Here is a 26159-nt window from a genome sequence, read left to right as displayed (position 1 = left end):
AAGTGAGTAAAAAATGTCACTTCCTGGCAAGTGCAGGAAACTCAGGATACTTTGGGGACTTCAGGAAGAGGAATTTGCCCAAATTGACCGGTATTGCAGACATGTCTGATGGCAAGTACTTGGCTTGGCTTCTAGCCTGGAAAGACTATTAAAAGTTCAACCTAGAGATTCCTTATAAAGTTCCAGCAAAGCAGATTCGAAAAGATCTATATGATCACTCACTGTTCTTGCTGATCTTATGTAAATAATTAGGCCAAATCTATTTAAACTGGACTTGTTTTTCAAATAAATTAGTACTAATTTGGCTATCTCTGGAAATGAAGATTATTTTAGAGAGAAAAACTATGTTTCAATAACACACCTTTGTGGATGTTAAGTTCTAGATTTGACTGTCTTTAAATGTTTGTTGTTTACCTAAGCTAGACAACTTGAGGCAAACTTAAATTACCACAGTAACTCATGTAGACAATCTTCTGCTGATTATTCTGTAGGGATAATAACAGAACCCCATTGGCACATAATATTTTAAACAGCTGAAAAATGGGATTAATTCCCCAACAGTTATATAACTTAACTATCACCTTGTGTGTGGCTGGAATAATGAAATTGCCTAAAAGCCAAAGCATACCCCACCCCACAGGGCTAACTATGAACTTGTGGAGCTAATGGATGACCCCACTTTCTTTATGATTGAATTGGATAATGCACTTGGGGATACCCTTATCTTCTGAGACAATTTTACTCCTACTTGCCAGTGATCCTTTGTAATTAGTATAAGGGATTCTTAATGGTTTCACCACTTAGTTATATTTATCCTAGAAGCTGAGTCTGTTGAGGTACAGTTGCAAACAAGTGCTTTAGCTAAGCATAGAACAGCCCTCCTTGTAAAAAGAGCCTCAGAGCTCACTATGGGATAGTCCCTGACTATAATGACTTCACACCAGGTCCAAAATGTCTTAGAAACCAAAGGCCACCAATGGATTATGGAGGCCGACTTATTAAATACCAGGCCACAATTACAGATATACCTGAAATAATACTGGAGGAAAGGAAAGTTGTGTAGAAGATAAAGACGTACTTACTTTATTTGGAATCCGAGTGCCTTGACAAGTTAGTGCTGCTGATGGAAGTTCTGTCAGAGGTGATTTCACTAGGTTCTTAAAGAATAAGGTATAATGTAATTATTCATAAAGGATTGACTAAGAACTAGGGATGCTGAGGGGAGTGGAAAAGCTGATATCCTAATGAGAGAGTCAGTGAATGAAAATGAATGAAATATGGGGTTCCTCTGCAATCCATTCAGTTCATAAGAGAAGAATTCACAGTGCTTGGTGGGGAAGGATTTCACCAAGTCTCCTTGACCCTGCCTTTGAACAGGACTGCCTCTGAGGTAAGCTCTCTGTGGGATCTCTAGGGCTGGGAAGCAGCCTTTGGTTTTAAAGCATCAGCCTGAGAATGTCACTTTGGCCTATACTGGGATCCATTAGTGACCTCTAAATTCTCTCTCATTGACTCTCCCCCAGAAGAATCAATTAAAAAGAGAAGTGGCCATGTTTGGTGTTCCCTTTCATATTCTCCCCTGAGTTTTTGAGTGGGAGAAATGCAGCCCACCATCTCCCCATGTTAGAAAACAGGGGTAGGGATGTAGGGGAACACAGGACTGGCCAGCTCCTCTTTCCCTCCCCAGATGGACATCCTGTTCACTTCCCCCACCTCCGTGGGTTGTTGCTTTCTGGCGTAGAAGATGAAGGAGGTGCAGTGTGGGCCTGATCTCTTGATTATGGGGGAAGGACCCAGGTTTTCTCCTCCATGATCCTTCTCTGATTTTATAGGATACCCGCCCCCCAAGCACACCTTAGCTTTTCCATTATTAATAAAATATTTTTTGTGGGTGTAGCCTCTCACAAAATGTTCATGTTTTTTAGACAATCAAAGCAAAAGAGCTTCTGTAGAAACTGATTTCTGCCAATTATTGGAACGTAGAATATTTTGGAGATAAGAGTCATCATTTAAGTGTAAAGAACATAGTCAAACAAAGAAGTCACCTCTTAGAAATTTTCTGTTGCAGACATCTACATCCATCTAAGAGTGAATATCCAAATCTAAATTTTCTTATTTTTAAAAATACCTCCAGAACTCCTGTCGAGAACCACTCATATATCTAATTTCACTGAATCTGTCACATCATTATTGGTAGGATGCACCATTTTTTAATAAATCACTAAGGAAATAAAGTGGTATCACTTAACCTGTAACACTGTGAGATTTCAAAGAAGTTACAATGTGAAAAAAAGGTGAATTATAGGATGGATAGAAGATGGTACATCCTTAGAAGGAAGACAGAGATTTTCCTTTTTAGCCTTAGGACAGACAGTAGGAGAAGTTTGTTGTCACACTGATTTGTGAATCTCAGAGGCCCTCTTACTAGCCCTGTGACTTTGAGAAGTGACATTTCTTTAAACTCCATTTCTTCATCTGTAAAATGGAATCACACCCATTGTAGTTGGGTGGCAGTGAGGAATACATAATTTACTGGTTGTAATGCTTCTGCCCTAATGTCTGTTACATGGTGTATATTTAACAAAAAGCAGTTTCTCTTCCCCTTATTTAAACCAATATATTTCTTGTATTAATTTAAATCCATTTCCTCCTTTTGGTCCTATCATGTGCAGGCATAATTTTAAACTGAGATGCCTTATAGAGAGCAGCCTTTGTTCCAGCAAAGCTTTGCTCTTTTTTTGCCATTGCTGTCCCTTTGCTCTTTGTCCTCATTCCTGACCTGCCGGTTGAAATGTAGACTTCAGTGATTCATTACCTGACTGATTCATTATGGACTTCGATGATTCGTTACCTGACTGAATCATTACCTGAACTGCTCTGCATCTAGACATAAGCAAGATGAGCTCATTTTCTTCTGGATGTCTCACCTAGTCCTTGGTTTTATCTCCTCTTAAGATACCTTTTGCTACCATCATAATCTCTTATTGACTGTAAAATCTCTTGCAGCACCTCATTCTCTGCTGAATATCCAAAAAGAGCAATTCTCATTTCTTCTATGTTGGATAGTAGCTTAGCTCAGCAAGGTTATCCCCCCCTCATTCAGCATCTCCCTCTTTCTTAGGTAATGCTATAGAATGCTGTTAAATATTGGCTTCCCATTTTCTCTTTTTTCTCTGATAACATTCTACTCCTGTTTTCTTTAACTCATTGTATCTTTCCTGTCACCAGCCCTATTCTCTTTTAAAATGATCTCTTCCTTATCTCTCTTATTTCATTTATTTACATATTATAGCATCCTTTAAGGATTTCCCCTCCAAAAAAGAAAAGAAAAAGAAAAACGAAGAAGAAAAAAGAAGGAAAGAAAAAGAGAAGTGGAGAGAGGGAGAAAAAGGAATATAACTTTATTCCACACTATTTGGGTCTTGTGGTTTGTTATGTCTTGCATTTCCACTATGTTTTAAATATTTGATGTTATTAATTTACTAAAAGCATAAACAAAGGTAAAACACATTTTACGCAAATAAAAAAGGGAAATTCAATTAATATATTAGAATGCTATTTCATTTCACTAACAATAAGAAATTATCAAGATGGCATACAGTTTTCTACTTAATGAATTAATAAGGAAGGTGTGAAAGAGTGTGGTAATTTATTAAAATTATTATTCCTCTATCTTTTAGGGGAACGGTACATCTTATCTACAAACCATAGAACAAATTGTCGCACATGAAAAATATTGAAATCCCTTTGATTCAATATTTCACTGACTTCTAATGCAAGTTTCTTTAATAAATGAGAAAACAGATACCTAGATATATAGACAGCTAGGTAGAGTGTAGAGCTACAGTCAGCTGTAATGCTCACCAGTGGGATAGTTGGATAAAATAATTTTGGCATTTCTTGTGATGGACTATTATATAGCCATTAAAATAAGAATATGGAAAGATAAAAATACGTACATGAAACCCATTATAGGGGTACCTGGGTGGCTCAATCTGTTAAACCTCTGCCTTCCGCTCAGGTTGTGATCCCAGGGTCCTGAGATCGAGTCCTGCCCTGGGCTCCTTGCTCAGTGGGGAGTCTGCTTCCCCTCTTCCTCTGCTACTCCCCCTGCTCATGCTCTCTCTCAAATAAATAAAATCTTTTTTTTTATAAAGAAATCCATTATAAATGTTATATAGAGATAAGCATATGTCTCTTGATTGATATGAATATAAGTAACCATATAAGGAACTGCTTTTCAACCATCATTATTTAATAGATGTTCTTTGAGGACCTTCTCTGTAGCACACACTCTACTGGAGGTTCAGTGATGAACACTGCAATCAAGTCCCAGCTCTCAGGCATTTGTGTTCTCAGAAGAAGAAATGAACAAATAAAGGGATATCAGATTGTGGCAAACCAGTGCCAGGCAGAGAATTACAATGAAGTGGAAGTATCTAGAGAGCAAGGTGAAAGTTGGAAGGTCAGAAGAGACCATTAGATTTTATGTTGTCTTTTTTCCCCATCATTTCTTAAAAATTCTTGAAATAATGTCTTTATGATGAAAAAGGGTATTTTAGAAATAGCTTAAAGTGATAAGAAGTTACCTAAATTCTTTTAATTACTTGGTTTCCACAGAAGGTATATGGACCAGTGGTCCTCAAACCAAAGCACCTTAAAATCACGTGAGAGTTTTTAAAATTTCAACTTTAGTTAAATAAAATGCATGTGTCTGCTTCATGTAATAAGTTTTAATAAAATTTTCTTGTGAAAATCTTGTGACTTGGATTGTTCCTGCCATAAACTTAGACTCACTGCAGCTGTTTCCTGCAAACGTAAAAGCATAACTTTAACAAGTTTCATTTCCCACGAAGGTGAAAGCACCGAGTGGTGGCTGGATGTCTCGGCTGTTCTTTTACTGCAGAAACCGTTGGAAATGGTGCCAGAGTTATTTACACGATGAGAGCTTCTAGGGCCCGCGACTTCTCTATTCCTTCATCTCACCTGGTTGGCCCAGAGAACTGTTGCTCTTGCCACCGATGCTGCAGCCCACGGATTTGTTTCGACCGCGCTGCATGTTGGTTGTTCCTATCAAAGCCAGAGCACACTGGTTTGAAGATCAGGGACACCGTGAAAACCACCCGTAAGTGTAAGTTGTCAGAACGTAAGCTGGAAGTGATACAGCGGAGCCCCAGCTGTCAAGTGAACTCAAGTGTCCACACTTGGCCACACCCTCTTCTCCACTCACTGGTGGCGGCAGGTTAATGCATCTGAATGACGTGAACCCCACAAGCGCAGGGATTTTTGTCTGTGTTATTCACTGCTTTTAGCCTCGTCACTTAGAACGGTACAAAGCACATAGTAGGCACTCAATAAATACTTGAATTTGTTAAATGAATGTAGCCTCATACTTGTCTGTGCCTGCAGGTTTTAAGCTGCCTCGCATTCTGGGTCATTGTCTTCCTGCTTCTCATACCACTGAATCATCTCTTTTCTTCCCTTAACGACTAAAGATCCCAACGCAGATGAATTTATGATTTAAATGTTTTCCTGCCACATTCACTTTTCAGTGAATTGCAGTGTGTCTTCTTTCCTGAATACCGCTCTATGATTGCTTCTCCTAATGCTGTCAGTGACCTCCTGATTCCTGAACCCGTTGGCCTCTACTCAGTCCTCATGTTTTCAGACTTCTCAGCAACACTGCTCTGCAGCTTCTTTGCCCTTTGAGACACAAGTCCCCCCTCAGCTTCCAAGACAGGACGCTCTCTTAAGTCCCTCTCCTACTTTTCTGGACATCCTCAATTTCATCTTTACTATTTTCACTTTCTCTGGCAGCAGCTACATGTAGGCATTCCTTAAACAAAGTGTCACCCTCCCCCTGGGAACTCCCATTCATTAACTCTATCAGTTTTGTTTTCTTTTTTAAGATTTTATTTATTTATTTGACAGAGAGAGAGAGAGAGATCACAAGTAGGCAGAGAGGCGGGGAGGAGGGGAAGACTCCCGGCGGAGCAGAGAACCTGATGCAGAGCTGGATCCCAGGATCCTGAGATCATGACCCAAGCTGAAGGCGGAGGTTTAACCCCCTGAACCACCCAGGCGCCCCTTAACTCTATCAGTTTTAAGTGAATCCTTCCTGCAGTTCCATTTTCAGGACTGTTCTTTCATCTGGTTTTCAAACTTGCAGTTGCAGGTGGGTGTCTGCGTATCAGAAGGAATCTTTAGTCCATAGTGTAAAATTCTAGAACCAGTGCAGTCTGCGCTCATGATCCAATATCTGGGTCTACAGTTTCTCAGCTTGTCCCCTCTCTCCATTAGTATCATCCCCATCTCATGTCCTCCCTACCCCTGTCATCCAAAGTCAAAGTTGAGAGAGATCTTTGATTTCTTCCCTTTTATAGCTAATAAAGTCCTTCACATCCATTAAGTTCTACCTTAATGAGATATCTCTAGAGAATATCTCTAAATACACTCACCCTTTTCTCTAGTTTTTTTACTCAGATCTACTTTCTTATTTATTCCTCTTGTCTCACTTATCTTCTGAACTACTAATTGTAACTTCTTGCCTCCTGCCTCAAAAACGGCCAGTGATTCCCTAATGCTTAAGAATCCAAGTCCAAAAAAAAAAAAAAGAAAAGAAAAAAAAGGAATCCAAGTCCAGATGCAGTGGACATTGAAGATTCCGCATACTGTTGTCCTAGCCTTTCTCTATTGCCTTGGGTCTAATGACTCAACTAATTTAACCAAAACCTGTTTAAGTGATTCTGATATTGCCCCTGAACACAAGTAGAACGTTTCTGTTTTCATCCTGTATAGGTATTGCCCCATCTACCTGGAATATTTTTTCCTTATTCTCTAACTACAGAATTTCTGCCTATTCTCAATTCACCTCAAACCCCTCCTATTCCATGAGATTTTCTTGTGATGCTCTAAGCCCTAGCTCACTAAGTTTCTTAACAGTGTTGGGCAACTATTTTGTGCTATGCACTAGCATTTTACATTGTTTAGTCCTTCCCAGACATCTTCTCTTCTAAAACTGTTTTTATCGGGGGGCACCTGGGTGGCTCAGTGGGTTAAAGCCTCTGCCTTCAGCTCAGGTCATGATCCAGGGTCCTGGGATCGAGCCCCACATCGAGCTCTCTGCTCAGCGGGGAGCCTGCTTCCTCTTCTCTCTGCCTGCTTCTCTGCCTACTTGTGATCTCTGTCTGTCAAATAAATAAAAATCTTTAAAAAATATTTTTATTGGAACATACTTACACACCATAAAACCCACCCATTTTAAGTGTTTTTAAATATATTCACAAGGTTTTGTAACCATCACACAATGCATTCCAGAATATTTTTATTACCTCCCAAGGAAACCTGAATTAGCAGTCACTATCCCTTTTCCCCTGTTCCCAGCCTCTGGGAACCACTGACCTTGGCTCTGTTTCTGTCAGTTTTCCTGTGACAGATATTTTGTATAACTAGAATCATAAAGTTGTGACTTTTTGTTTCTGGCTTCCTGTGCTTAAGGAGGTGTTTCCAAGGTTCATCCATGTTGTGAGATGTACCAGAATTTTTTTCCTTTAGATGGCTAAACACTGTTTTATTATATGGATACACCACATTTTCTTTATTCATCAGTTAATAGACATTTGGGCTGTTTCTGGTTTTTGTATACAAGGATATTTGTGTAGAAGTTTCTGTGTTATGTTTTCAGTTCTCTTGAGAATATACCTATCAGTGGACTACTGGGTTTTTTGGTAACTTTACATTTAGCTTTGTGAAGAACTGCCAAATACATTTTTCAAGGAGTTACACCATTTTATATTACCACTAGTGGTATTATATGAGGGTTCCAATTTCTTCAAATACTCAACCAACTCTTGTTACTTTCTTTTTGATTATAGCCATCCCCATGGGGGTGATGTAATTTCTCATTGTGGTTTCAGTTTGCATTTCCCTAGTGACTAATGATGCTGGGTGTCTTTTCAGGTGCTTATTGGTAAGTTGGAGAAATATGTATTCAAATCCTTTGTCACTTTTTAAATTGGATATTTGCCTTTTTAATTGTTGAGCTGTAAGCTTTCCCTTTATACATTTTGGATACTAGACTCTTGCCAGATTCATGATTTACAAATATTTTCTCCCCTTTGGCAGGTTGTATTTTCACTTTCTTTATAGTGTCTTTTGAAGCACAAAAGGCTTTCTTTCTTTTTTTTTTTTTTTTGAAACACAAAAATTTTTTATTTCTATTATGTCCAATTTATTTTTTGTTTGCTTGTGCTTCTGATGCCATTCCTAAAAAACCGTTGCTTAATCCAACATTGTGAAGTTTCCACTTATGTTTTCTTCTAAGAGTTTTCTAGTTTGAGCTCTTATGTTTAGGCCTCTGCTCCATTTTGGGCTAATTTTGTTTGTGGTATGAGGTAAGAGTCCAATTTCATTTTCATGTTATTAGCTATTCCACCACAATTTATTGAAAAGATTTTTTTTCCCATTGAATTTTCCTGAACCTCTACTGGTTTCCTTTTATTTTCCCCATAAAATAAATTTTTATTCTATGTTTATATTGAAGTAAAATTGACATACAATATCCTATTAGTTTCAGGTGTATGTATAATGATTCAATATTTTTATGAATTATGAAATGACCTCAAATTAGTGACTGTTAGTCACCATATAAAGTTATTACAATATTATTGACTGTATTCCATTTCTTATGCTATACATTACATCGCCATGACTTATTTATTTTATACCTGAAAGTTTTTGCCTCTAAACCCTCTTCACTGATTTTGCTTCTCCCCTGCCAATGCCTCCCCTCTCTGGTAACCAACAGTTTGTTTCCTGTATCTGTGAGTCTGTTTCTGTTTTGTTTATTTATTCATTTTGTCTTTTAGATTTCACATGTGAGTAAAACCATTTGGTATTTGTCTTTCTTTGTCTGACTTACTGCTTGTAGCATAATACTTTCTATGTGCATCCATATTGTCTCAAATGGCAAGTTTTCATTATTTTTTATGGCTGAGTAATATTACACACACACACACACACACACACACCCCACACTTCACATCTTTCTCCATTCACCTGTCAATGGATATTTAGGTTGCTTCCATACCTTGGCTATTACAAATAATTGTTCATTGAACATAGAGTTGTATATATCTCTTTGAATTGGTGTTTTTATTTTCTTTGGATACTCAGAAGTGGAATTGCTATTTTGTATTATAGTTCTATATTTTATTTTAACAGTGTGGGGCTTGAACTCTTGGCCTGGAGATCAAGACCTGAGCTGAGATCGAGAGGCAGTTGCTGAACTGAGCCATCTCGATGCCCCTGTAGTTCTGTTTTTAGTTTTTGAAGAACCCCTATACTGTTTTCCATAGTGGCTGTACCAATTTACATTCCCACCAACAGTGTCTGAGGATTCCCTTTTCTCCACCCTCACCAACACTTTTTTTTTTTTTCCTTTTTGGTAATAACCAATCCAGGTGCACCTGGGTGGCTCAGTCATTAAGCAACTGCCTTCGGCTCCCTTCATGACCCCAGGGTCCTGGGATGAAGCCCCACATCGGGCTCCCTGCTCAGTGGGAAGCCTGCTTCTCCCTCTCCCACTCCCCATGCTTGTGTTCCCTCTCTCACTGTATCTCTCTCTGTCAAATAAATAAATAAAATCTTTAAAAAAGTAAGAGATAATAGCCAATCTGACTGTGTGAAGTGATATCTCATGTGGTTTGCATTTGCAATTCCCTGATCATTAGTGATGCTGAGCATACTTTTGTGTGCCAGTTGTTCACCGGTATGTCTTCCTCAGAAAAGTGTCTGTTTAGGTCCTCTGCCCATTTTTTATTTGGGTTTTTTAAAATATGAAATTGTCTAAGTTCTTTATGTACTTTGGATATTAACCCCTTATTGGATATATGAGTTGCAGATATCTTCTCCCATTTAGTAGTCTGCCTTTCTGTTTCGTTGTTGGTTTTCTTTGCTGTGCAAAAGCTTTTTAGTTTCATGATTCCATTTGCGTATTTTAAGCTTTTATTGTGTTTGCCTGGGGACACTGGTACAAAAAAAAATATTGCTAAGGTTAATATCAAAGAGCTTACTGCCAGGGTGCCGGGGTGGCTCAGTGGGTTAAAGCCTCTGCCTTTGGCTCAGGTCATGATCCCAAGGTCCTGGGATTGAGCGCCACATCTGGCTCTCTGCCCAGCAGGGAGCCTGTTTCCCCTTCTTTCTCTCTGCCTGCTTCTCTGCCTACTTATGATCTCTGTCAAATAAATAAATAAAATATTTTTTTTAAAAAAAGCTTACTGCCTATGTTTTCTTCTGGTAGTTTTGTGGTTTCAGGTCTTACACTTAAGTCTTTAACCCATTTTGAATTTATTTTTGTATATGGTGTAAGATAGTGGCCCAGTTTTATTCTTTTGAGTATTATTAGCTGTCCAGTTTACCTAGTTCCATTTATTGAAGGAATTGTCTTTTCCCCATTGTACATTCTTGCCCCCTTTATCATAGATTAAGTGACTGTGTAAGTGTGAGTTTATTTCTGGGCTTTCTATTCTATTCCATTGATGTTATGTGTCTGTTTTAGTGCCAGGACTCTACTGTTTTGATTACTATAGCTTTGTATTAGACTTTGAAATTAAGGAGTGTGATAACCTCCAGTTTTGTTTTTTTTCCTCGACATTTCTTTGGCTGTTTTAGTCTTTTCTCTGGTTCCATACAAATTTTAGGATCTCTGTTCCAGTTCTGTGAAAAATGCTTTTGATACTTTGATGGGAATTGCATTGTATCTGTAGATTACTTTGGGTTATTTGGATATTTTAACAATATTACTTCTTCTAGTTCAAGAGCATAGTCTGTCTTTTCATTTATTTGTGTCACTTCAGTTTCTTTCATCAATGTCTTCCAGTTTTCAGAGTACACATCTTTTATTTCCTTGCTTAAATTTATTCCTAAGTACTTTATCCTTTTTTATGCAATTATAAATGGGATTGTTTTCTTAATTTCTCTTTCTGATAGCTCATTATTAGTGTATAAAAATGCAACTGATCTTTGTATGTTAAATTTGCATCCTGTGACTTTACTTATTTCATTTGTTAGCTCTAGAGTTTTTGGTGGAGTTTTTAGGGTTTTTTTTATATCTACTATCACGTCGTCTGTAAATAGTGACAGTTTTACTTCTTTCTTTACAGCTTGGGTGCCTTTATTTCCTTTTCTTGCCTAATTTCTGTGGTCTGGAGTTCCAATACCATGTTGAATAAAAGTAGTTTGGTGGGCATCCTTATTCCTGATCCTAGAAGAGAAGCTTTCATTTTTTCATTTTTGAGTATGATTTTAGCTGTGGGTTTGTCATATATGGCCTCTATTATGTTGAGGTACATGTCTTCTTACTAACTTTTTTGCTTATCTTTTTTTTTTTAAAGATTTTATTTATTTATTTGACAGAGAGAGAGAGAGAGAGATCACAGGTAGGCAGAGAGGCAGGCAGAGAGAGAGGAAGGGAAGCAGGCTCCCTGCTGAGCAGAGAGCCCGATGCGGGGCTCGATCCCAGGACCCTGAGATCATGACCTGAGCTGAAGGCAGAGGCTTTAACCCACTGAGCCACCCAGGCGCCCCTTGCTTATCTTTTAATATGTATAATTTTAAATCACCTCTAAAATTTTTGAGGGCTGGCGGCTTCTCTTTATGTATACACCTCTGTACTTAATAGTAGGCCTTACCCATTGTAGGTGCCTGGTGGATGTTTGCTAATGTCTCTTTCTCCAACCAGACAGTAAGCTCTAAGAGGAGAGATCTCTGCTTATTTTTGCTCACCAGTAGGCTGAGATCACCAGATATTTTTGGATGAATGAGTGAATGATTTCCCAATGATGAGTTTGTGTCTTACTCTAAGATTTTTGTTCTTTCTTGCAGCAGAATGCATACTAGTAAGAGTAATTTTCTCATAGTAAGTCACCAAGGGAAGAGGTGAGTAAAGGGTAAACACAACTCCAGAGGAAAAGTCTTAAGTTAGCTCTGATTTTGCCACCATATGTTCCTACCATATTCATTTTATATTGCCTGGTCCTCTTCAGTTCAGAACACACAACCAAGTTTTGAATGAAAGGAAACCCCTTTAAGAACTGCAGACTTGGGATGTTGGGCTGTCTTGGTCAGAAGAGCACACAACTCTTGATCTCAGGGTTGTGAGTTTGAGCTCCACATTGGGTGTAGAGATTACTTAAATTAAAAAAAAAAAGAATTTTAGGTTTAGAAAAATTTCTAATTTCAACCTTCCCCATTAATGTTTTAGATTTTGCATCAAGAATTTAAAGCATATCACATCTGTGCATGAACTCATGCTAAGTCTGTCTGATACTGCCATTTCTATGTATTGAATTGTTGATGTTCTCATGTCAAAGTGTAAAATTAATTTCCTGGCTTGATGTCATTATTTCCTATGGGCAGACTTTGACAATGCTTGAAGTGTAAAGCCATATTTTGAATAATGAGAAGAAGAAATCTGTATCTTGCTCTTGTCTTCTGCAGCTCCAAACATGATTTCAAAAAATTAAAAAATTTAAAAAGGCCCTTAGTACCCAATTATAGAGGAATATTCAGTTATTCTATATGGACTCAATGAAGTACTAAGTTTCAACTAAAAATAACTTATGAAAATTATATATCAATAAGGAAAAATATGTATGATATAATACTAAGTATAAAAAGCAGATTTTATAGTGATTGCAACTAGGTACAATTATGTATTACTGTGAGCTGGGGTGACCAACCTGGTTTGCCTCTGACTATCTGGGTTTTAGCACTGAGAGTTCTGCATCTCAGGAAGTCCTTCAATCCCAGATAGACTGGGATTGTCAGTCATCCCATTAGGAACAAATTGCCAAAAGGGATAACTGGGGAGAAATCCTAGCAATTACTTTCATTTTTCTTTAACAATAGATGTTAGTGTTGTCTCATAAGGAGTTACAGGAGGTCAGTAAAAATAATTATTTGAGATTATAAAAATGAATGAATAGCTAATATAACACAGTATGCTAATAATTATACTTGAATAAAAATATATATAAAACAAAATTCTTAAAGACATAATGGATTCGGAGAGGGATTCTCATATATATTTCAGAAGTGGGGAAAATAAGATAGAGGTGAGATCTTGTCTTCTTAGAAGGTTTTATCATTAATTGTTTTCCTCTGGGCTGCCACTGTTCTTGTCCCTTTCTTCTAGCTCAAGGCGAGAGTGCTTGCCTCATATGTTAGCCGCATTCTGGAGTGCTAAGTGGGAGAAATCTGTTACTCAGTTATCTTTTCATGAAAATTTTCCTCAGGAATGTGTGTGTGTAAAAATACCCTGGCATAAATAGTTGATGTCCTGACATCACATAGTTCAAACTCAGATTGAGTTTATGTGAATATGAATTTAAAGCTATAGGAGCTTTGCTCATGGGCTGACGTCACAAGAACGGAGAAGACTGGGTAAACACCATGTTGGAATCACCGGTTTCAGACAAGAACACTAATATAGTTTCATTTATTTAAAGCTAATTTTGAGGACTTTCCATAGACAGAGAAATGTCTCATCTCCTTTTTTTTTTTTCTAATCACAGTAAATACCTTCTATTGGTGGTCCCTAAAAAAAGTAAAAATATCACAAGGAGTGGAAATTACTTTGTCTTTGTATCTGCCAGAATCTGGCAGCGCTTAACATATAGAAAATGCTCAAATGTAAGTGATAGATTATGGTAACATTCTTTCTATGTAGGGCACTAGTATGTCTGAATATAAACAGGAATTGAGAAGTGGGATGGCTATTGCCTAAGATTTGGCATCATAACTGATTATATTATTTTCAAGCATGATCTTCTTTTTTGAGAATGTCCGTAGCACTTAGTGTCTGCATTATGTAAGATTACTTACTAACAGCTAAGTATATATAAATGATGTAAGTAGTTTCCCAAATATTGTGAATATCTAAGTCTTTTTATCCCCAAGGAGTAAGACTGGATTCCTGACTCTGTGTCTCTCTCAACACTTATTTCGTGCTGGTAGAGAGCAGGTGCTCATTAAAACCTGTTGACTTTGCTCAAGTAGTTTATGTAGGCAGTTTGCTTATTTCCAACATCGTAGGATTTGAGTGAGAAGATCTGAGTATGAAAGAAGGCTCTCAAAACTAGCTGTGATCACTGACAAATTACTTTTGCTTTTTTATAAATTAGCTTTTTTGAATTATTTGTAAAATATGGATAGGGCCTTTTTTCCCTTGATTATGGAATATCAAATGTAATTATTTGATAACCTACTTTGTGAACTAGAAATTACTTTAGAAATACTACTATTGATTATCATTTAAGATTTGGGTACTCGTTATGACATTTTCTTTGATTCTTTCTTCTCTCACCTATAGGCTGAAGGTAGTGCAACCAAGAGCCTAGAACAGGTAGGTAGACAGTGCAACCAGGAGCCTAGAACAGGAGTTAGGAAAAGTTAAGATAGATACAGACACGTCCATTTATAAGCTGTGCTGTTTGTACAAAGAAGGGGTTGGGTTTGGGCCACTTAGAGCTTCCCTGATGGGGTGTGGACGCTCTAAGAGCAGTGGACACAGTGTCAGCCCCATAGAAAGATAGAAAAGATCCTTAATGCCCCTCATTATTACTATTTTTTGCTTTCCTTAAGAGTAAAAGAGACTCCACAAAATAGGTAGATGTGGAAGGAATTAAAAATAGTTTCAGGATTGCCTGGAGCCCACATTTATCTTTCTCATTAGGGGCAGAGATGGAATTACCACACTGACCACTACTACAAAGCCTTATCCAAGGAAAAGGCTAGTGAGAAATCATGTGGTATATAACACTTAGCCTGCCTTGTTGTAATGTAAGTAAGCTGCCCCAAACAGGAAACATGCCGGCACAGTCGCCTGCAATGGCTGCATTTTCTGCATGAGAGAGAGAGAGAGAGTGCGAGTGTGAGTGAGCTGTGGTCATTCCATGCAAAGGCCAGAGAGACAGATGGAGGATACTTGCAGAAGGCCTCAGGAAATAGGGGTGGATATGTCTCTTGGAAGCTATGAACACTAGTTTCTAATGCTAAGAAAAGCAAACAGAAAGAAAAAAAAATCATTTAAGGAATGCTGTCATTTTCTATTGGTGAAGGTTCCTGGTCCTGGGGAAGTTCTTGAAAGTTTATTTCCATTTCCTCTTCTTCTTCTTGGACAGGAATAATTTCAATCTCTTCTTCATTCTTTGGTTGGGAAGATACTTCGGTCAGCTCCACCATGTCTTCTGTTGTTTCAATTGGCTGTTCTTTTTTTTCTTCAGCAGCTAACAGGACAACTACATCCTAGGACACAAAATTAAACAAATGTTTCTTGACCTTTACCATTGGCACATTTGTCAACAAACTCTAGGAACATTTATCAAATACTTCTTCTGCCTCATCAGGTGTTTTCTACTTTCCAGAAATCTGCCAAGACCATTTTTCATGAAGCTTCTAGTCTCAAAGTTATATTAGATTACATTCTCCATAAATCATTTTTTGTAGACATGATTTCCTAGAGGGTGTTAGTGGACGGGGTGGCTACTACTTACAGATTTAGGTTTGGAGCACAGGTTTTTCCATTCATTCTCAACAATGCCAGCTGTCACAAGTTTCTGGAAGAAGGTAAAGATCACCATCACGGCAAAAATGCCCTGAAGAATGACAGAAAAAACAAGAGCAGAAATATAATAATGAAATAAGGAATATGATTGGTGCTCAATTACTGTTTGCTAAAATTAAATGATTAAAAGGTCAGTTCTTTAGGTGAGTAATGAGCGACCTTGAGAACTACTAGTATCTTTATAACCCTAACCCATTAGCACAACAGCTGGCATGCCACAGATCGCTAATGCATGTTGCTGATAGAGGATAAAGCAGTGGTAATTAGTTGAAGAATCTGTTTTATGTAGGAAAAATTAATCACTGAATCCCAGATTAAGTTGTATCCAGCTTTAGGTGGTATCACGGTGAAGGAAACCTGTCTATACTTGGAAGATGCATTTTCCCCCTTTAAACTCTACACTAAAAACTCATGGAGGCAAAAGATGTTCAAAGTAACTTAGGTACTTCTTCAGTGTTCATCTTAATCATCTTAGTAATTATTAACCAGTAATAATAATAATAATAATAATAATGTTAGAGTAAACACATAGCACTTTCTGTGTACCAATTTTAAGGGTTTTGTGTATGTTAACTTATTACTCAAAACAACCCTACTGTTTTACTGTTAATTTCCCCATATTACAGCTGAAGAAACTGAGGCAGAATGTGGTTAAAATTCTTGCCCAAAAGCTGTATAGACAGTAAGTAGCAGATATCTTGATCCAGAGTTGACATTTGTAATAAAAAGGCTAAACTTCTTCCCTGAAAAGAAACCTGATTTCTGGGGCACCCGGGTGGCTCAGTTGGTTAAGAACTGCCTTCTGCTCTGGTCATGATCCCAGGGTCCTGGATTGAGCCCCATGTCAGGCTCCTTGCTTAGCAAGGAGCCTGCTTCTCCCTCTCCCTCTGCCTGCAACTCTGCCTGCTTGTACTCTCTCTCTTTCTCTCTCTGTCAAATAAATAAATAAAATTAAAACAAACAAAAAACCCACTTAGCACATTAAAAAAAAAAAAGAAAGAAACCTGATTTCATACTTACCAAGAAAACAGATCGTATGCTGTCACAATATTGTATAGAAAGAGAGTTTTTGTCAGCAGGATTAGCTGGTTCACAGTTGTGTATGTTAATATATGGCATGGAAATTTTAGCAAGATTCAAATTCTCCATTTTAAAAAAGTGGGAAATGGTAATATTAAATATGTCCATTATCAAAAAGATTATTCCAGAAATAGCAGCAAAGAGGCTCAATGAGTTCATTATCATTTTCCCTTTGGCCTGAAATAGAGACATGAAGATTTGTTAATGGGGTTTGATTTCATTTGGGCTGTCAAATCTAGGAAGGAATTCTAGATCCCATTCCTCTGACTCAGAAAGGAAGTACACTTAAATCATACTAAACCACACTTATCTCAGTGGTTTTAGTGTCCTTGTCACTGTAATGTGACAACCTTCCATCTCTAACTCGTGTTCCTTCCTTGCACTTCCCATCTCATTTTACCCCTTCACATCCAATCAGTTTATTGAGAGAAAATTCTAGGATTCATCTTAAATTCTTTTATTTTGTACCTTTGAACTTCCTTTCACTGCCACTGCCAACATCCTGGTAGGCATTCAGTAAATATCGGTTGAGTAAGTGAACATAAGTAGTATTCAGATTATATCTGTCTGCATAGGATGGTAGAGGGAAGGAGGTTCTTCCATCACATGAAGTGAGATTGTTCTGTGGATATAGGGAGGGAAGGAGCAGACAGAGCCCTCTGGGTCTGTACCAACAAGTGGAAACAAACAGTGGCAAGAACACTGCCACCAACTCCCTGCTGACACAGGTTTTGTAGGTCTCATTTCCAGGTTTATCATGAATAACATCACAGCGGCTTTCTTTTGCTTTTGGGGACTGAGAGAGAACGCGGTACTACTTTGATCCCAAAGGTCTTTAAGGTTTTTTTGTTTTCCATTGAGAAAGTAGGTATTTCTCTGATGTGGGGAAAGAAGGACATATGATTACTTGCCAAACTCTGCCTGGGGTTTTTGTCCGCTGCAGCCAGGAGTGATCCAGAAATGATATACTGTGAAAAAAGAGATGGTGGGTGGGGGAGGCATGGGCAACATGGGAGAAGAGGCAGAGAGGGAGAGAGGCAGAGAAGGAGGTCACTTTTCACATTGAGAACTGGTTGTAAAAAAGCTATCCGCATTTCCAACCACCTTCATTAAACTGTCCAGCCATTTTTATAGTGTTCATTCATTTTTCAGCAGTCACATTTCTCCTGTATTCATGCTCAACTATGTTCATTCTATGCCTTTTATTCAACTAACTGGGGGAGCTGTGATAGGAATAAAGTAAGACCAGAAGCAAAACTCATGCTTTCAGGTCAATGAATACTAACAACTGTGAATTTGGTAGTTTTATTTTTATTTTTAGCTTTTTTTTTTAAAAATTTGTGGAATTTCTCCTTGGAGTTTACAGTGATTAAGTGACTTTGATGCCAATGAGGAGTGAATCGGGATGGAAGGAAAGACTTGGCCTAAAGGCCGTAGGCACTCTGTGAAAATGTTGGCTGCTACCAGAAGTGATGGCAATTATTTCTCATCTTTCTCTCTACTGTGCAGGCCATAAAATGGAGGAAACTCTTATTTTAATCGATCTCTCTTTGTTCTGAAAATTTCAATCCTGGGCATATCTTTGTAGTAGCAACTATGGAAGTGTAATGATGGTATAAACATGACTGCCCCATACCACACCCAGACAAGGTTACAAGCTTGGAAAACATGTACATGAAATGGCCATAAGAATTGCTGCTCTGCTGTTAAGCCAGAGGAGAATCATCTGGGATGGGACTAATTTTACCATCTATGATGATAACTACACAGAATTGTAGGAGGAAGGACCAGGTGGGAGGAAATGGAATGCCCCCATGTTTTCCTGCTTTCTGAAACACCATACTGTACAGTCCAAATGTTTAGTGCCTTCTCCCCCATCTCCATATTGATTTTGGAGGGGTCCAACTTTGGACAATCTTCCTTCCCTGTGTAGATCCTGGTAGGGCATCTCTCTCTGAATTCCCATGAAGTGTGATCACTGACTTTCAATGGGATTCATGCTCAGTTTAGTCAACCTCTCTTCCCACTAAATTACTTTAGCCTCATAACCTATTTCCCAGCCATATACTTTCCTTAACCTTTTTGTCTGCACCACTTCCCAAATGGTTTTTAGTTTTTACTCACCATAATGCCTCCCCAGAAAGGGTACCACAAAGTTATACAGATAGGTGCATAGACATCTGTGTGAATCATCAAGAGACCTCCTAGGGCAAGGTGGAAGAGCCCATTCATAATCTGGACAGCCTGGAGAGAGAATGGGGGAACTGATAATGAACTGAAGTCATCACCAAGTCGGAAAACAAAGGTAAGGCAGGAAGCCCTGGCTCCTGACTTGGGGTTGCATAAAATGTCTAAAGGAAGTGGCGAAGGTGCCAAGACCCTTTGTAGTTCAGATCCATCTTACCCACCACCTGGGTCATTTCCAAGGAGAATATATCTGGGATGCTGGTGACAAACTTGGGTGGGAAACCCCTAAATATGCAAACCACAAAGTCAAAAGGAGATAGATCACTGTGGTAACTTCTCTGCACATCCCTGATTTGGCATATTGTGTCAGATATAAAGAACACCTTGGGTTGGATCAAATACTTTTTAGTTGGGTTGTATTCTCTACCTGGCCTACAGCATCTGTTTTTGTGGGCCAGAGAGTCTCTGGGATACAGAATGGAGTGCAGCTGACTTACCCCCAGTGTTTTAGATTCCCTCATGAAGAAGTTTTGTGTAGGGCCCACCACTGAAGTCATCCTTTTGGGAATTATTTTTTGAACAGGATGCATGGCAGTAGGGCCTTTCATAGGATCTGCTTGGAAAGTTCCACTCATTGAATTTCTGGATGTTGTCATTTCACCCTCAGAATTCCTAAAAATAAAACAAATAATAAAATGGGGGGAGAGAGAGAGAAAATAGGATTTTCAGCAGTCTTTGATCTTGTCTCATGCACCTGAATACTTTTCTCCATATTTTTTTCCATGAGTGTCATTGAGGGAAGACAGGGCGTCTTCCCAGTGGCTTTGGGTATGAGGGAAAGCCTACTACTATGTTTGAAGACAGGATCTGAGGGGCATCTCAGGCAAAGACCTGTGGGCCCAGGGATCCCTGCCAGGATTCTTGACAATGATGTTTGGGACACACTTTATCACTTTATCAGAGATCCACGCTCATCTGTCTGCATGTCCTGTGTGTCTCACATCCCTGGATGCTTTTCTTACACCCTCATATTGGAAAGTGTATTTCATCATTGACTTGTCCTTATCCTTTGGCTTATCTGCTTTTGTCCATTGGCATCATGAAGGAGTATAGTAAGGACTGTCCTTAGGGTCCATAGGAGCTGATTCTAGTCTTCCTCGGCCACCAACTCTGCAACCTCCAGTAAATCACTTTAAGGAGGCTCTCTAAGGTTGTATATTAAGACTCTAGCCTCCTGAGATGGGTTGCCGAGGTTGAAATTGTGATTATGCTATTTGCTGTGAAACTACAGGCAAGTTCTTTGAATTCTCTGGGCCTCAAGTTTTTCAACTATAAAATGGGCATAATAATTCTTGTCTTATAGAATAGGGTTTCTGTAGTACTTAAACGGACTGATGGTCTGTGCGTGAATAATGTCTTCTCATTCAGGTGTAGCTCAAATGTCAACTCCTCAGAAGAGCCTTGCTCGAATTCTCAGTCCACAGTTTTTTGCTTCTTGGCATTTACCACTCTGGGGAATCCCCTCAATTGTTTGCTTGCTTGTTTATTGGCAGTCTCTCCCCACTAGAATATAAATCCCATCAAAGCAGAGACCTTATCCCTCTTGTTATGTGGATTGAGTAGTTATGTGGAGGAAATAAATGTATGTAAAGTACCCAAGTCTGAATAATTGTTACCTGTTTAGTTGCTCTGCTAGTTCTTAGTATTACTGCCTTCAGGAGTACTAGTTTCTGTTTTTCCCATTGGAAAAATGAGACCCAATCCCTTGTCACAGACAGGTTGTGAGAAATAAGGAAGTTTGCATATGAAAGTGCCTCGTACAGGGGGAGAAAGGAAGTGCGGTCTGTTCTTAGAATTCATTGTTATTCATTTCTGAAGTTAGTGATTATTACCAAGACTCTTCTCAGTTCTCATGTTGTAAGACTGTTCAACTTTTTTCATCTTGTGCTTCCCTTTGGCATTTATTTGTTTATGTCAATTACTTACATGAATTCTATTGGGTCTTTCCTGGGCCCTGGGAATCTCTCTTTAGGGACATATCTTTGGTGTCATCTTTGTCAGCTCTAAGTCATGTAAGGGGCCTTGGAGACCAAGACTGTCCATCCTGCCTGCTTATCCTGTTGAAGTCACACCCAGCTGGCCGCCTGCAGGTGTGCTGTGGGACAGGGGCCTGGGAGTCGCCCAGGCCTCATGTTTGCACCCACTCTATAATGACAAAGATTTCATATCTGGAGTTCATTTAAGCCTCACAGTGGACAAGGGATGAATTGTTGCTTCTATTTTATAGAAAAGGTGACACCGACATGGAATAGTTAGGTCACTTGTTCCCAGTTACATGACTCCTAGAGACTGTGACTGAGGGCTTGGACCTATCTAACGAGGTATCTGCAGCTGCTTTGGACCCTGTGCAGAATAGAGGTTCAGCCCTTCACTCAGGAGCCTCTCCCCTCTTCCGATGCCTAGAAAGCAATTGAAAACGGAATATTATCAGGACCATGGGCTGAAGGGAAGAGAGGGGTCTTTGATTGCATGCTTTGCACTTGCTTTTGCTTCACCTCTCAATTATCAGGTGTCATGTGGTCTTGGAGGTTTTGGTGCTTTGCACCACAAACCACCCAACAAGATCACTGACGAAAAGGAATGTATTAATATAGCCCATGAAGGACTTTAAAGACTGACTCTTATCACCAGGCAGAGTTTTTGGAGCTGGTTAGAACCTCAGAAACCATTCTGTTCATTTGACAAATGAGGAAGCTGCCACCCAGGGATGGGCTGTGGTTTGTTGCCAACTTTGCACTCAGTGACAGCTGAACCAGGAGGCAGTCACCGTGGCTCTGAGGCTGTGCTCTTTCTGCTGCCTTGTGGCCAGACTACGTAGCTCAGCAGTTGATTGAGCATGCTCTGCATGCCTGGGATGTCTTGCATCTAGTGCCAGACCACCCAATGCCTGCCTTACTAAGTAGGCATTTGTCTTTTCTGCAGATGGGGAAGTGCAGGCCCAGAGAGGTTAATTTTCCCATGGGTAGGAAGGGAATAAGCTGGAATCCCCACTCTCCTTTCCAGAGGGCTCTTTTTAAGTGATGACAACTTCAAGAGCAAAGGTCATCAATTCTCTGCACAGAAGGATATAACTGGATTAGCGTTGTTTTAATTTCTCATTTTTCAACTGCCTGAGGCTATGTCTGTATTATTGGTGAGATAAACCTCCTATAAAAGCAGGTCCTACTGGGGTGTGTCTGCAGTGGCTAGTGGCAGTAATGACCATAGGGGAGAAATATTTTATTTCGCTGTTAAAATTGATGTCTCACTTCGGCAACTCTATTTCTACGAGGGCTTCTGCACATATTACTGTAAAATATTTTATAAACACAAACATTCATTTCTATATGCTACTTTATTTTTTATGGAAATCATCTCCTAAAATATACACATATTTTTGCACCAGGGCATTGTAGAATAGGTAATGAAATTTTTACTGTATAAGAATATATAAAGTTAGAGCATGTACTCCTGAGGATATCATAGATTCCTGCAACTTTGCCCTATCATTATTTTTTAACTGTTCACAATGACTTGAACAATGCTCAACACACAGTTGAGCTCAAAGCCTAGTTGGTACATTAGCAGGGGTTACTGGGCACATTGGTCAAAATGTGATCACAGTCGGGTTTTGTTTTCACTGAGCTATATTACCATCCGGGTTCAGCTGATCAGGCACTGCCCCATTTTATCACAGTGACTTCTGCAAATCTTTTTTTGGTTTTTAAAAGGCACCACTATTTCTGTGTGCATCCGCTGCTGAAAATCTCACAGTTTTTATGGGTTTTGGTTCAAATAATGACTTTTAGGTCCACTAATTACATCATTTAATGAGAAGTTCAAAGCTGCATAGATTTTGTCACCTCAACTTCCTCCTTTGTCACTCAAAATAGTTCTGCATTTTTATCCTTTCTGGCCTCATGCACGTATTATCTCTGAAGAAGCATGTTCTGACTTCCTTTCCCTCTGCCTGTGCTCCTCAGCCCAACTCCTTCCGCCAGGACGTCAGTCCTTCAGAGAAAGTGGTTCTTGTATCTTCAGTCTTTAACTGTGGTACTGTACCACAGAGAGTGCTCGTCCCGGCGCTGTTGCTCGCCGCTTTTGTCATCTCACTATTCAAAGGATGTTTGAGAACACGAGATGATTTGCAATTTATAATGTACTAAACAAACAATAATGATTATTATTGGAAACCTGTGGATGATTAAAATGTGCTGCAGTGTCCCCATTCCCAAAGCCCCTTCCTTCAATCTGGCGATGTCCCCAGCCACTGCCTAGTGCCCGCCTTACCGCCTGCTTCTTCCAAGCTCCTCATTCTACTCTGTTCCTCTACTTCCTCACCACCCACTTGCTCTCTGGGCTTCACTGCCGGCTGCTGCCAGGGCCACTCCACTGAGGTTGCTCTGTCCGAGGCCTGTGCTGCAGAGTCTGTGGTCCTTCCTCCAGCATGACCGCTCAGATGGCTTTACTTCTGTTCCCCTGTCCCCCAGCTTAAAAAGCAGGAGCCATGTTTCTCTCCAGCTCCTTCATCTCCGTGTTTAGTCAGTGGCCAAGTCCTGCCACTTCTTCCTCTGTAGAGTATCTTATCTTGCGTGCGGACCATTTTCTACGTCCAGCGTCACCCCATGAGTTTGAGTCTCATTTCCTTTCCTGGTTTAGCCCCCAAATCCTACTCTTCTGCCTTTGGTCTTTCTCTTGTCTGATTCATCTTCTGTAGGGATGCTAGATCCGGCCCTGAATCACCACTTGAAGGCCTGCTCATCCTGAGCTTGAACTCTCTGTCTGGGCTGTGACTGCCTCCTGGGGAAACCCGTATATGGTCCCCCATGGCCTTCATGGTGCAGCTCTACAACCCTTCTGGAGCTGCCCCCCATCGCTCCCTGCTAGAACTACTGATCTGGACACATCTCCTGCTTTCTTCTTGGAACCCTGTCCACATTGAAGTGATCCCCTCCAGCCCCTCCATAGCCAAACTCCCCATTGGACACATCACCTAAGACTGCCAGGCATGACTTCTGCAAAGCCCCCAGCTCTCTGCATTCCTTCCTTGTTAACCGTTTTCTTTGTCGTGAGCTAATACTGTAACTCCTCTAATGGGGTGTACATTTCTTAACATACATCCTGCTAGGATTAGATAGAGAACCTGTTTCCTGTGTGTACTGTGAGCTCAATAAATGTTAAACTGAGCTTCTTCCTCAGGGAAGATTTACACATAAATGCTCAGATGCTGGACCAAAAGGTGATCATTTCATCTTAGTTGATGATCTGCGAGATCAAGCCATTTTGTGGGAAACAGGAAAGGCAATCACATTATATACTGGTTTTAAGAAACAATAATGACGTGGTTAAAACTCATCTTGGTGGCCCTTCCTTAAGTCTTCCTCGTCTGCCATGCCCACTCTCACCATAGACTTCTGTGATAGATTTGAGGCAGGATTTTTGTGTTGAGTTTGATGGCCCTGCAGTGCCCTCCAGAAAATGTTACCCTGTGATGTTTAAGAACATCTCAGGGTATTCACATCTAGCAGGGTATCTTTGGAGACAAAGGCATTCAAAATAAGAGAAGTTGAAATATTTTCATGGTAGCCATGGCTGATTATGTTCTTTTTAGAACCAGGTGGTTCTAAGAGCTTTAGGATTTTAGCTCATGTAATCTTATATAAAGCAGTGGGTAGTACCATTGCTCCCATTTTATAGGTGAGCAAACCAAGGAAGGTAGAGGTTTGTAACTTGCTATAGGCTTGTAGGTGGTGGAGCTCCGGTTTGAGCCCAGGAGCTCAGTAACCACGCTCTTGTCTACATGCTGCAGTCTGCTGTTTTTGTAGATTGGTTCCTAGTTCATTGACCAGGCTCTCTCTTGAGAGAGGGAGTGGTTAAGGGAGTGGGTGGGCAGCAAGCCCTGATCCCCCTCCTCAGATTGTGACAATACCAGAAAAACTGACCAGGGAAACCCATGAGTGAAAGCCGAGCATCTCTAGTCTCCAAAACCATCAAACGCTTTACCCATCACTCCCTCCCTTTCAGTCACTTAAAGAAAACTGGTTCCTTACCTGAGTGTCCAAGGCCTTGGGGCGTGTGGCTGATTCAGATGCTTGCTGCTGAGTTCACTTCCACTGCTGGTGTCTCACGTACACAGGGGTGAGTGACATAAGGCAGGTCTGGGGCCTCTCATAGATACCAGGTGACAGGAAATCAGTGGCTTCTGCTACCTTGGCCTTTGCCCCAATCACTTTGGTTTAATGCACACTGACCAGAGCCAAAGGATATACAAAAAAGTTTCTGCCTTACCAGGAGGTTTCACTTCTTGAAAAGAACCCCCGGGGACTGCCTGGCGTACTTTACGCTACCTTAATTAGAAGAACTTTGCAGTCTCCACCCTGTAAGCAGGTGTGGATGGTGGGTCCCCAAGGGCAAGAAGGGCTCTAGAAATTCTCTAAAGATGGGCTGTTAAGACTTTTACCTTTTTACTTCACTTTTAGGAGTGAGTAGGTGGGAAGAAGGCATCCAAGCAGAGAGATTCAGGAATCATTAAGCCCAGTCGTTTGGGAGCGTTGTAGGTAATATTGTCCATGTTTACCCACACTTAAGGTTCTAGTGGGGCCATGTATGTCTTGTGTGGGATTTACTAGAAATGACCTAAAAGTATACCTTGGTGCTGTAGAATATATCCTCAGAAGCTGGAGGCAAGAATTCCATGTTTCGGGATGCAAACTGAAGTAGCCCTTTTACCTACAACACCTGCCCTTTTCTTCCATCTGTCTAGTTTCCTTGTGTCCCCTCCCTTTTCAGTCTGGCCTGGAGCTATGCCACTGCTAGATCAAGTGAGTAGAAGAAGCCAGTAGCCAGGAAAGCGTAAATATTTGGGAAAGGAATCAAAGAAAGTTTTGCCCAGAGATATTGTTTCCCCTGCCCCCACCATATACAACTACTGTGTTCATATGTTGGATTTTTCATTGCTTTTAATTTCCTTGTCCTTTATTTCATTAGAGACCCAAGGCTGTAATTAGGTAATTGTTTGCCTAATCCAAAAAGCTGAAATATGGCAGCTCTCCCATCTCCCTCCCTCCTTCTATCCCTCTCTCTTCCCACCTTTTCTCTCCCCCACCTCCTTACTCTGTTCCTCTCTGCAATGGTTTGGATTAGAGGGTTAGAGCCAATGATTTGCTGTCATCAAGGATCCATGATTAAAAGGCATGAGGTCACCTCTCGTCAATCTTAAAGAAGAGTG

At 39.9% G+C, this 26159-nt stretch overlaps 2 protein-coding genes across 2 annotated transcripts in view; one reads left to right on the top strand and one right to left on the bottom strand.

Annotated features, from left to right (window-relative positions):
• Positions 1-26159, top strand: part of LOC125078668 (membrane-spanning 4-domains subfamily A member 4A-like) — a 210631-nt gene that overhangs the window by 44531 nt on the left and 139941 nt on the right. The window lies entirely within an intron of this gene.
• On the bottom strand, positions 13469-25116 carry LOC125078664 (B-lymphocyte antigen CD20). Its single transcript, XM_047691673.1, has 7 exons — positions 24982-25116; positions 19390-19564; positions 18830-18949; positions 17617-17673; positions 16646-16882; positions 15555-15656; positions 13469-15306 (listed from the first exon to the last, which is right to left on the bottom strand). Exons 2-7 carry the CDS (start codon positions 19546-19548, stop codon positions 15088-15090), a joined length of 894 nt encoding a protein of 297 aa, XP_047547629.1. The 5' UTR covers positions 19549-19564; positions 24982-25116; the 3' UTR covers positions 13469-15087.

This window comes from Lutra lutra, chromosome 10 (assembly GCF_902655055.1).
Source record: "Lutra lutra chromosome 10, mLutLut1.2, whole genome shotgun sequence".
NCBI lineage: Eukaryota > Metazoa > Chordata > Mammalia > Carnivora > Mustelidae > Lutra > Lutra lutra.
The sequence above is the reverse complement of the archived record's forward strand: the minus strand, read 5'-3'. Positions and strand labels throughout refer to the sequence as shown.